Here is a 13,373-nt window from a genome sequence, read left to right on the forward strand (position 1 = left end):
TCGGTGTCCAGTGGACTCAAGAGTTTATTTCCATATTTCCCATGCAAGAGTGCTGCGACTGCCTGGCTCACAGCCAGGAGTCGGAAGGGGTGGAAGAGAACACAAGGCTACGAGAGGCCAAAGAAAGAGAGGGTAATCCTGGCTGGATTCTGCTCCCAAGGCGATATCTGGTTCTTGAGCCATGAGCTATTTTAATATTACAAATGCATAAACCAAATCTAGAAACCTCTGGAATCTTCAGGTTAAGTAGGGTGGTACTCAGTAAAACTATTGTGAAGAAGTTTTGGGATCTAGAAATCCATCTGCAGCCCACTAAGTCTCACCCTAGATTCTTAGCTAAAGCTGTATTCCATAGGCAGATGCTTCTGACAGTGATTTCCTTCATTTAGCAAACAAAAATATATTGAGATTTGGTGGTTGAAATTTTTAATGAATTCCCTTGAAAAGATCCTCATGGTTGGAGACTACATGAGTTCTAACTAATGATAAGAATCATTAAAAAGAAACAAAAAAGAAAAAAAAAACAAGTTCAGAGAGTGTAGCTAACAACTGGAAAACTAACCTGGGTATGTGATGGATTCTTCCCAACCTAAGACTTTAAATCAGGGAAAGTAATTTGAAAACTATGCTGTAACACAAAGAAATGTAACAGTTTGAGATAGAGAGCAGGTGGCACATACTGCTCATGACACCACAGCATTACGTTTTTGAGACAGAAACAGAAAGCAGCAACACAGACATGGGGTAGACCTCAAGCAAATAAACTCAGCTGGGTGTATCCTAATTTACCATGTGAACAAGGGCTGATAAAGCTTAATATTGCCAGAGCTGCCTAATGCGCAGGGCCAAGGAGGCAGAGGGTGAGCGGCTCCAAGACCAAACGGTCACAGTCATGAGGATCCCTCCGCTTGTTCATTAGATACCACAGGACCCCCCAGAGCAATTCCTTTAAAGCGAACAAGCTCCAAGTATTATGTTTACCAAAGGCAGGCACGCCATTTCTCTCGTGTGAGGAAACTCATACAATGCCAAGAACAACTCTCCGGTAACGAGGCAGTGTTAGTCAGGCTCTTGGGGAGAGCCAGAGGAGATGACGCCCACCACTTACTTACCAGCCCTGTACTTGATGGGCTCCTGGGCAATTTGCTACCACGTAGAAGTATCAGTGCTTATTAAACCCGCTGATATAAAGGAATTAAGTAGGAGCTGTGATTACAGATTTCCTGTAGTTTCAATTTTATAATCGTATTTTCTTATTAAAGCACATTTCAGGGTAAATTCTGTTATTTTTGTCTCCATGTAGAAGGCATTGTGTTGTGTTTCATGAGGAAAATAATGGTGCTGGAACAGAGTTAATCACAAGGGGAAAAAAATAATCAAAAAAATTAGTGGAAAAATTATCTAAATGGAGAGGGAAGCATTACTTTCATCAGTACCTATTTCAACTACCAATTTGTTTACTGTGTTTGCAAAGAGAAGAAAAAGTAGAAACTAAACAAAATTCTTGTACGCAACTCCTTCCAGGAACGAACAAGTAATACAGTAATTTTTCTTCTCTATCTTTTGGGGGAAGTCTTTTCTGCAACTTTGTGCCCACCTGCAGAAGAATACCAAGAATAAATCAGATACAGGCAAAACAGGTTTACTGTGTACACGATGGAAATTGGAGGCAACTGCAAATGGTTCTGTCTGGTAAAGGACACTTAAAAAAGGTGTAGCTGCAGTTTAAGTGGCACTTCCATAAACTGAATGTATGCTTAGCTAGCGAATGAATTTAAAGAATCAAAGTTGCCTATGCTTAGGATCATGATCCAGCTAATTACCTGATCATTTTTGCTTTGCAGCACCACTTTGAGTGCACAAGAGATTATGCTGAGCAGCTGCTCAATGTTTTGTTTCATCCTTTTGTTCAGAGCAGTGCCTGAGTAATAGTAAGAAAGACGTGGGGCTACACTGAATATGTTCCTTTCTTTCTGCACTTTTCTATGGGGGTGGCAATGTAGAAGCCCATAAAGTACTCTCTCTCATAATGTCCTGGTCACATGAGAGAACATTATTATTCCCATTATAGATATCTGGATTTAAACTGTGAAGGATTGCAGAGACCACGTCTTTTATCTTCCCAACCTAAGATGTCATGGCATTATATACAGCCCTTTATATATTCAGAATATCTTCCACTGACTTCGCAGTACTTGTGAGTAGCCAGCACTTCAGCAAATTAGATACCAGTGTTCCAAAACAGATAGGTCCTTACAGTCACACACAATTGGAAATGCAGTTTAAAGATCTCATTAGCAAAGTAAACAGTATGTGGACCCCCCAAAAAAGTCAATCAGCAATACTTATTTAATGATGCTTTTATTTTACAGGATACAAATTTATTTTCTTTTTAAGTACTCAACAGGAATTAAAGTGCTTAATTTTTACAATTCTCCACCCACCTTATGACCAAATATACATATATTACAGAAAATATATACAATATCTGAAAATTTTTTACATTCATATATTTCTTGACCATAAAAATGACCACTTACATTTGCACAACTTAAAACGGCATTTATATTTCACCTTTTTAATATTCCTCACTTTATTGCAAAACCAGAACAAATTTACACCTCTTCCAAATATTAGTATTTTTTTAAAAAAGCGTTTTTGCAATTAAACCCAGAAATGTTTCCATAATGAAGGGGAATTAACATGTGTAGCCTGTAATTCTGATGTCAAACATTACAACTGATCCAGCTCCTATTAAAATTAATGTATTAATCTGCCTTGGGAGCTGCAGAATAGAAAACATGCTAATAGAAAAAACCCAATACTTCTATTGCAAACTGTTCCCTATATGCAACAAATCTGGCTTCTTTCTTAAAAATACTGGGGCACATACATGCAAAAATACTTTGATATATTTCCCCCTTTCTGAATGTTTTCACCATAAATAGTTAATGGATCTACAAGGATGCACTATAAGCTGAAGCAGACTGGTGTTACGCAGCGGCTGAAAACATGTTTTATTCAAAGAAATCTGCCTGAAGATTTTAGTACAGAAAAACCACATTCTACATTCACTTGTGCTAGGAAGAGGAAGGGGTGAAAGCAAAATGCCATAGTTGAGTCTGGGAGGAATTTAATCATGAGGTTTTAAAGGAAGCAGATTGAATGTCTTACTGAATTGAGCGTGTTTGGTTGTTTGTTTTTTTTTAAATTAGGCTGAAATAGTAAACATGCCACAAAAGTAGATCTACTTCTGTTGATTATTTCTTCTGAAAAGCTTACTCAACACGGTCACTATACATTATATTCTGAATGCAGCACAGTGTATTTTTTGATTGTAAAATACTGCTTGAAAACAGGTCATCTGAATAATAGTCTCAAATATATAAATACACATATATACATATACACACACATACATATGCATATGTGTATATATACACACATATACAATCATTAAGTTAACATTATGTTCTATTAAAGGAAAAGGATTTAGGAAACAGCAGATTAAAACTCCTATGCAAGGAACATACTTCACTACAGTCCCATGGGTCCGAACTAGCTAGGTAAATTCCTCCTACCAATAGGGCCACAGACTGGAGAAAAAAACGTAACTCCATACATTTCATTTCAGATTTCAAATAACAGTACACCACAGACTAAGAATGATGCCCATTTCACCAATAGATTTATCTTGAGGGTAGTCAATTCTGCCACAAAATTATTTCTCTTCTCCAATGTTTTGGTTTTTTTTTTTGATATGTATTTCCAGCTGTTTACATTCATCCCTACATCAGTTATCTCCAGCTGAAACCCATCTGGAGTTCAACTGAGCACTGTGATTCCAGATGAGACATAGTAAGTCAGCAGCGCTCAAACTGGTGAAATCTTGATTTTCCACAAGTGTCTTTATATAATGTAAGGCAGATTCTACATGAATTTAAGTCACTGAAGGTGTAATAGCTCCAGCAGATCTATGCTAGTTTACACCAGCTAAAGATCTCTAAATTTATGGAGAAAGCTCCTTTTTTATTGCTTAGAATTATTTCTACATGGAATGTTTATTTCTTTCCTGAAAGCCTTTCCTTCAGTAAAAAGAACCACTACCCTCTGTTCATTTTATTTAATCTTGTCTTGAAATGAAAAGCTGACCAGTTTTTATACTAGCTACGTGGAGATGTAGGTTTAAAAAAAAACCAACAAACCAACAAAACCCAAAGAACCTGTCAAGTGTTTCCACATCTTTCCCACTTATTTTTATATATACATATATATTATTTTTTTTTCCTCCTGACTCCACTTGGAACTCTTTAGAGTGTAATTCTGTAACCTCATCTAAAATTTACTCAGGTGGTAGTGTATTTATTCTACATTTAATCAGTGCCTTGGCTACATCCATAATTTAAAAATATGAAGAATAAAAATCCTCTTTTCTATGAAACGGATTTAGAATCTTTGAGGAGATTTATAAAGCACTTTGAGATGGTTTTGCATAAAAAGGTGCCACTATATATTACATGCATTAAAGTGGTTTAATATTCTACTCCAAATAGAAGAGAATGTTTTGTATTCTCAGTGTCTACTTTGCACATAAAAATTAAATACATTTTGGAATAAACAAAACTACTCCGTGTTAAGGGATTTGAAAGTAGTAGATGCTATAGGTTTTACAGCAGATCTTCAACCAAGCAGGAGTACCCGATACCAGAAAACAATTTTTAGAGGATTTGGAAGAATGGTGCAGACATGCAGATATCATGATACACTATTTTTCCATGATAGGGGAAAAATATTAAGTCATTTTGAAAAATATATTAGTATGTTCAAAACATATTCACGATAAAACTAAGCCGTTGTTCTGGTTGAACGCAGATAAAAACACACAAGATAACTTTTGGTCTGCTTTAAATTGCACAGAAGACTGATCACTTTTAAAGTGAGAAACAAGCATTTCTTGAACACAAGAATCGCAAAGCTTAAATAATTCAGCAGAGCCATTCACATACATTCATGTATTATGAATGAAGGCTCAGTTATAGTTTATTCCTTACACACACAGCTTTGTGCTAATAAATGTAATGCCTTTTTTTTTTTTTTTAAGAATTTAACAGCTAAAGTGGGAACACCCTATACCTTGTTAGAATGATGGTTTAAATTTGACTGCTTTCATCATGATACTTAAGCCACAGCAGTTACTATTTTCAGTTTGTTCCTCTGCAGTCATAATTTACAATTTAGAGTTTTGGATGCTGTAGGAGGGCTTGTCTGTGGAGAATGGAGTAAAACAGTTAGGGTGGTTAAATCTAGAAGCAACTTCTCCATCTTCTGATCTCCTTTAATATTGGTGGTACATACTTTTCCTACAAAATACACACAGAACCATACATTTGAGTGCCAAGACATTCTGACTCAGAAGAGAACAATTCTGACCAGGCAATTGATTCTGAGAACATGAAATAGGTTTCATTAGGGTCAATAAAATATCCCGTGCTATAAAAACTTTAATGGCTAAGAGCAAACACGAGGCTAACATCCAAATAAATAACTCCCAATGCTAACTTTGTTTCAAATTGTTTATGCCCAAATGCAGGGCTTCATCTGGGAGATACTGAAACCATTCAAGCGGCTTCAGCTACTCAGTACCACTATAACAATAAGGCAGCCCAGAAATTGCTGCTTCTCATCATTTCCCTAATCATTTAGCTGGAATAGGTCTTCCTACTTGGCTCAGAATTAAGTTTGCAGGAGCTTAGAAAATAGAGCGTACTACACGAATACAGTCACACCATCATATTATTTTCAGTACAGCTCAGTCCGTCTTATCTGGGAACTCCTTTAAGGCAACTTCTCCCCTTACACTCAACAACTTGAGCATGTTTTTATACATTGGGGTGCGGTAAGATGACTCTCCAGATACCACAATTGCAACTGAGACTTTTTTAGAAGATACCCACTTTCAGGAGATGACCATGAAAGAAAGTTAGCCATGGAGAGTTCTTCTTGCTTACCTGAATGTTCCCTCATCCCTCGCCAAGGTACACACAAGACAACACATACTAGCTAGAGAGACCTTGGCGAAGATTTGGTGGTACTCAAAAAGGGCTTGAGCTGCCCGTAACTAAAGGTAAATACAGCTGACAGTAGAAGTAACTTAAAATCTCTTATAGAATTACAGAAGAGCTTGCACATCAAATAAAAGTGATACTAGGGTTACATGCAGAATAATCTGGACACGTGGAGCACCTGAGGAAGAACTGAGAACTGACATGCACAAAGTCAGTTGTAGAGTTAGTACTCTACAATGCCACATCCTGATATTTACTAACACTAGTGTAAAGCTTAGAAGTCTGAAGGCCATGGTAGATTTTGGATTTGTGGAGGTGAGAGCAAAATCCAGCCCACTAACATTAAGTTGCATGACATTCTTCTTACCAAAGAATGATAGACACTACGTACTCATGTATGCCTGACACTAAAAACAGAGTTTACTTTAACAATCCCTTGTTAAATGTTAAATGAGGTTTGTTTTTGTTTTTCCCCTATAGTGTCACAGAAAGAGTAAAGTGGGAGTGGGAGTTCAGTGAATATTTTGTTTGGAAAGCTCATTATAAAAAAGCAACAATTTAACTCTGCCCTCCTGCCGCTAACAAAACTGGACTTGAACCTGAGCTCTTCAGCTTGACATGATTTAAAATAGATCGCAGTTATATTGAGCAGTAAGACTCCTGAATGTTCTTATGCCAAGTTGATTGTAGAAGCTACACATTTTCCTTCCTTTGAGGGGTCAGAGAAGGAAAGATAGCAATGATTTTAATTGTCTACTTGATAGTCAATCATTACCTCTGAATTTGTCATTTCATCCAAGGATGTTACCGGAAGAATTTTAGGGAGGTAATTTGCCTCTATGTATAAAAACCCTAATAGGAATGGAAGTTCATAAGGGACTTAATACTGTAAGGCCAACAAGTCTTTATTCCCATAAGCTGAATGCAAATAATGTCAGTTAATGCATCTTGAGATTTGCAGGCTCAGACCTCATACTCAATTCGTATAAAGCAGGCTCCACTTTACAACAATAATCCTTGAAGATTGTTTTCATAAATAAGTATTACAGTATCTAATCTTCTGCAAAAATTAAAATATTTAAGTTCAAAATGTTCTTTTGTTCCAATAACCATAATAGCATATAGGTTACTAGAATCTGTTGGTTTTCTCAAACCACATACTGCATTTGAGTAACGAACTACTGCACTCTTAAAAGATAACAGTGATAGGACACTGAAGAAACGTGACTACTCTTTTAAACACAACTGGAATTATTTGTCCATTGCATGCCACTTACATTACTGCTATTTTTTTAATGCATAAAAATATCAAGATCATTAAATGTCAGCTATTAAAACAAATCACTGAACAGTATTTGTTAATTTAGGACTGTTTAATTTCAAATAGAAAACATGCTTTTTAAATAAATTATCCACTAATAGGAACCCAGTATCATGAAATCAGAGCAAAAATCAAGTATTGTACATTTTTAATACTGTACATATAATATATATTTTCTCATATTTTAGGTATTCATTTCTAGATTGAAAATTATTAGATTGTTTCCTTGATAAATTGAAACTTTAAAAGCCAATATACCTGTGAAAGCAATTTGCATTAATTAAAAAGAGACAAGTGAATACAACATATGTACAGATCTGTGGAATTCAATCTATAAACTACATACATTAAACCAAACTGTCCCTGCATATTTAACTACAGATCTATTTTGGCAATGTGGAGGTATATCTTTTATCCTGTTGCGAGTCCTAACGTGTAAGTAGGAAGCTTCAATATTTGCATTCTTAATGAAAGTAGCAAATGTTAACCAAAGAGCAACTGGATTTTCAAAAAAATTTGCATCATGACAAACAAGTAGTACAGTAAAGTTAGTAAGCATTTTTAATAGCATTCACATTTTTAAAAAAATTCTCTGAAATGGACCTGTACATCACTTTTATTGGCAGAACATAAATATAAGAAAAAGATCCCTAAGAAGACCAGAATTTTTCCCAAACATAAAGTGCTAAGATGTGTACGGTAGTAAGAAGTTTCTTTTTTTCTTTTTTTCTTTTTTTTTTTCTTGATTGAGCAAAGAAAGGTTAACACAAAGGTTAACCACAAATTCAATTGAAATCTTTTAAAAATACCATATGTTCTTCAGTTTCAGCATTCAGATGTTTTAGAAGATTCAGGTTGCTCTTCTAAATTCACTTGCAGTTCATTTTGACATTCTGGTGTCTCACCTTTGACAGCTAAATGGATAACTTTTAGCCATTTCTGTTTTAGTTCCTCATTGTCTGCAGCAAAGCTGTGCACAGACTTAGACTGGGTCAGTTTGAAGCTGTGCGGGAGGTCAGCACTTCTTGGAGTGTCATCTACTGTATAGCCCAGAAGTGGAATTGTAGCCAGAGCTTTAACATCCTAAGAAGAAGGAGAAGTTCTTGATTAAGAACAGCCAACTAATCTGCCTGCTACCTCTCATTTACTATACAGGTTGGTGAAAACACCTGGGTCTTTCCTCCATTCCCAAGCTATTTGACTTCTTTTCCTCAGATGTCAGTGACAATAATTACTAGAATCTTTTCCATTTCCTCTGTACATACCTGGGGAGCACCATACATGTACAGCACAAGAGCTTCCTGTTTAGGTATAACACACCATGCTTTCTGCCAGGGCTTTGATTTTTCCATGTACTGAAGAAAGCTACATATGACACTATTTCCAGAGACTTCTGCAGATTCAATCTAGGAGATAGTATAAAACATAAAAACAAAAATAAACTTCCCTTAAATACAGACTAATAACATACAGAACAGAAAAGTAGAAAATCATCACCATTCATATCAAATCTTGGATAGCATCTGCAAAAGAGCTTGAGCAAATATCCAAATAAGATCACAAAGGACTGGATTTATGGAGAATATTTATATATTACATACATACAATCACAACATGTACTCCCTTAACATGTGTAATCTATTCCTTCTTTCATCAATAGTTTTTGATTTTACACTTCTAGATCACTCTAAATTTCATTTTGCCACAACAGCTAGCCTTTCTCGGTATCGTAGTATCTACAACAATGTCTGATTGCTAAAATAACATCATGTTAGGCATTGAAGTGCTACTAACTATCCAATATGACAATAACTCTATTTTGGCAGTCAAAATATTATGACAGGATCAGATGCAAACACATTTCTAAGAATAACAAGAATGCAAGCACTAATCCCAGAGAAAAAGATTGGGTGAATTGCTTAAAATCTGAAGAGAGAGTGACATGCTACTCATATTAAATAGTGATCCTGAGAAGATCAGAAAGAACAGAAAATGATTATATGTTAAAATTGGCTTGCATCAATTTTTTTCCTCTTCCAGTAGTGATGCTGTCTGTATGCTGCAACATGGTACCAACCACTCCGTTGTCATGAGATCTGGCATGCAGACAGGCGTTTCTAAGAGACTCTATAGCTTCTTCAGCTACCTTAAAAAAGCCATCATGCCAAGAAACAGCAGCCTCTTGACTATAAGGTAAGCTAGTGGAGTTCTGTGTGCCTTACTTTTTCTCATTTAAGAGTGTAGTCAAGCTGACATGGATTAAGAACTGTATATGGAATTACAATCTGTATCTTATTTTTGCCTTCTTTTTCTGTTGGTATTTAGCTTAAGGGTCAATCCTTCTCTACTACATCCCAAGATAAATATATGTCTTGACAAAGTTAGGATGATATTTCTCTAATGTATGTCATGTGTTTTTAAAGGGCCTATAAAGGGGGATTTAAGAAATGTGGTTAATTGTAATTCTAAGATGCCTATTTCTCCCCCAATCACAAGAGAAACATGGTTCTTTATTGTCTGACTGAGACCTTGAATTTTTATATGTCAAAAGCTGAGAGCAACTTGATTTAAAGGTACATTGTATATACTGATCAAAACAGTATCTTACTATTCAGACTCTGAATAGCAAAATTCTCCCCCATTGCCCTCTCCTCCATCTCCAGTTCTTTCAATTTGGGTGTATGTTTTCAAGTACCATTGTAGCAGCAGTGGGGTTTGTTGCTATGACAGCTTAAGTGCAGAAGAAAACTGAAGATTTATATGGAAAGCTAACGTTTTATCACATTAACTGATGTAACTGGAGTGAAGCAAACAAGCTCTAAGGTTCAAAATTCCCCCTTTAAAAAAAAGTTCTAAGAAACAAAACAGTATCGTGAAAGATGAATGGTAAAAACTAAAATCTATTGGATGGCATGAATTTGGTCCACACGCTTTATTTCTCAAACAGAAAATAGCCCTGCAAGAATGCTGCCATTTTTCACCTGCTGATTAGCCAAAACTGTTTCCAACTATGCACATATAGTATTTTTAAATTACATACCTCCAAGATGCCTTTCTTCTTCTTTTCTTCACTATCTGTACAACCAATTATAACATGATAGCAGTCCTTACAGACTTTGTTCAATTTATTGCCATCATATTCGAGATGTGCCTTGTAATCAGAACATTTCCAGCAAACCACCTTAGAAACAAAAAAGATAACATACATATAAAATTTAAGTATTGATAAAACTTTACAGAAACAGAATTGGACTAAAAATTAGTATTATTTTACCTACTTAGTAATATATCGTTTGATTATACAGAACAAGAAAGATAATGTGTTTATGACATGTCAGCAACAACTTAATTGAAAATAATGATTTTCCAAATTTGTACCACTGCTTCTTAACTAGAAGTGCTTTTTATTATTTACCTGGTGGAACTTTGTACTTTGCACAAAATCACATTAGGCTTTCAATTTTATCTGTAGGTTAAAGTTAGGAATAGAATCAGAATATAGCACAAGCCGTGCTGCAGGAAGAAAATCCTCTGGTTTCTTTAGATGCCAACTTGAAAAGGTGTATTTACCATTTTGTTTTCTACATAACCTCAGAAATGTACAACTGAGATGCACTTTTAATGATAAAAAAATTTTAATAAAATCAGAAATGGCTAATTTTTTAACCTGCTAATAGATATTAAATTTAAAGTTTTAGAATCTGTTCATAAGTACACAGAATAAATAAACCAGTATCACACTAATTTTTCTTCTCTCTCTCTCTCTAACTGAAATGCAAGAGAGATCTGGGAGAAGTTCTTTCATTAAATTTTTTTTCCACCGAACTACTCTTTCAGGTGAAAAACATGCCCTGCATAAAAAAATATGAATGTAGTTATCTCAAGAAAGAAAGGTACACAAATGGAATTGAACCACTAAAACACCTGAACAAAATTATATTGTGGACCAGGGCTCTGTAGTACTAATCTAGATCACTACCTTCAACTAGTATCTCTAGAGAATACTAGTTAAGTATTCCCAATTAGTCACTGCTGGAAAGACACCATCACTGACCCAAATAAATTCTCATTTAAAAATTTTAAAATTAAAAATTAAAGTGCAAGGAGATGTGGTGGAACTACAATAGAAGGAAGTAGTTAGAAGACTAAACAAAACGTGGAATAAGAAGGAAGGCTGTGATCTTAAGATTAACAGAGGAGTTAAAACAGAATGATCTGGAAAAAAACCAACAGATGACATCTGTATAATCAGTAAATCAGAGATTCTGAAAAAGTCTCTGGAGTCCTGCAAAGCACAAAAGTAGCACTGTGAATGCAGTAAGCCTTCATACCACATAAAAACATTATAAAGAAATCATACAAGAGAACCTGTAAGACAAAGATTAAACCTGGGCTTGCACTACCACCTGCTGGAGAAAGGTAGAGCTGCTGGATGGCAAGAAAAGCAAGAACAGTATGTTTGCTCATCTTCTAGTAATTTCTGAAAATTCTCAAATCATATCACTATATCATAGTCATTTTAAAGAGGCATACGTGTGCTGGTTTTGGCTGGGATAGAGTTAATTTTCTTCATAGTTGCTAGTATGGGGCTATGTTTTGGATTTGTGCTGCAAACAGTGTTGATAACACAGGGATGTTTTCATAACTGCTGAGCAGTGCTCACCCAGAGCCAAGGCCTTTTCTGCTCCTCACCCCACCCCACCAGCGAGGAGGCTGGGGGGGCACAAGGAGTTGGAGGGGACACAGCCGGGACAGCTGACCCCGACTGACCCGAGGGATATTCCAGACCATAGGACGTCATGCTCAGCATATAAAGCTGGGGAAGAAGAAGGAAGGGGGGGACATTCGGAGTGATGGCATTTTGTCTTCCCAAGTCCCCGTTAGGTGTGCTGGAGCCCTGCTTTCCTGGAGATGGCTGAACAGCTGCCCGCCCATGGGAAGTGGGAAATGGATTCCTTGGTTTGCTTTGATTGCATGCACAGCTTTTGCTTTACCTGTTAAACTGTCTTGATCTCAGCCCACGAGTTTTCTCACTTTTACCCTTCTGATTCTCTCCCCCATCCCACCGGAGGGGAGTGAGCAAGCAGCTACATAGGGCTCAGTTGCCAGCTGGGGTTAAAGCACGACAATATGTTACCGTAGCACCATACATGGAAAGCAGCAGTAATACTCTCTTCCCTTTCTAACCTTCTCTCCTTCCCTGATGCTTCACGCATGTTCAGACAGTTACACACTGAACCCAGCTGGGAACAGCTCCAAGTCAATCCATTGAGAAAGTTTTAACTGCAGGTCTTTGTGGTCTTCTAGTGAAGAGGAGAGAGAAGGCAGCAGAATGGGAGGAGGCGGCATCCAGTGCTGCCAGGGATAACGCTGGCTTACGCCAGTTTAACGTGGTCTTGAAACTTGAGATCAGTGGAGGCCACTCAGGAGTAACAGTGTAGTATGGCCAGGGGCTTGGGACATTTTACACAAAAACACATCTTCCTCTGCTCTAAATTACTTCCAAATTTACCATGACAACTAAAGCAGACAGAGGATCCTTTGTGGTATGCTATCCACAGCTTCTGCTTCCAGCCACAAGCACAGCAGCAAACTCCGCGGCATAACAAGCAGCCACCAGAAGTAGAAGACCCATTTGCAAGCCTGCTCACCGGCTACGGCAGCTAGGGTTTCACACTTACGTGTCCACACGCTCGGCAGTGGTGCCTTCTCCTTGTCAGTGCATTAAAGGGCTCCTTGCATTTCATGCACATGGTTACTTCGTTGTCTCGTATCCACCTCGGTGCTCTCTTTCCAAGCTCAGCGTTCTGAAGGGGGGCCGGGGGAAGATGGGCGAATAAAAAGAGTCAGTATAAAAAGTTGTGCAATACTTTAAATAGAGAAAATAATTATTCTCTTCCTCTAGAAAGGAAATGGCAAAACACAGCTCCAGACACATTTTGAAATCTATACAAGAAATAACAAAGAACCCAGTTAAAATCATTATG

The 13,373-nt window shown here is 36.8% G+C and overlaps 1 protein-coding gene across 8 annotated transcripts in view; it reads right to left on the reverse strand.

The window, feature by feature from the left end:
• Positions 1-8,096: 8,096 nt before the first annotated feature.
• FGD4 (FYVE, RhoGEF and PH domain containing 4) overlaps positions 8,097-13,373 on the reverse strand; it is a 106,305-nt gene continuing 101,028 nt past the window's right edge. For all 8 annotated transcript variants that reach the window (XM_075050907.1, XM_075050910.1, XM_075050909.1 and 5 more), the window contains 4 exons: positions 13,068-13,193; positions 10,427-10,567; positions 8,652-8,792; positions 8,097-8,469 (listed from right to left, as the gene is read on the reverse strand). In XM_075050907.1, coding sequence (XP_074907008.1) covers positions 8,212-8,469; positions 8,652-8,792; positions 10,427-10,567; positions 13,068-13,193 — 666 coding nt within the window. In that variant the 3' untranslated portion in view covers positions 8,097-8,211. The remainder of the gene's footprint in view (positions 8,470-8,651; positions 8,793-10,426; positions 10,568-13,067; positions 13,194-13,373) is intronic.

Source organism: Buteo buteo, chromosome 19 (assembly GCF_964188355.1).
Source record: "Buteo buteo chromosome 19, bButBut1.hap1.1, whole genome shotgun sequence".
Classification (NCBI taxonomy): Eukaryota; Metazoa; Chordata; class Aves; order Accipitriformes; family Accipitridae; genus Buteo; species Buteo buteo.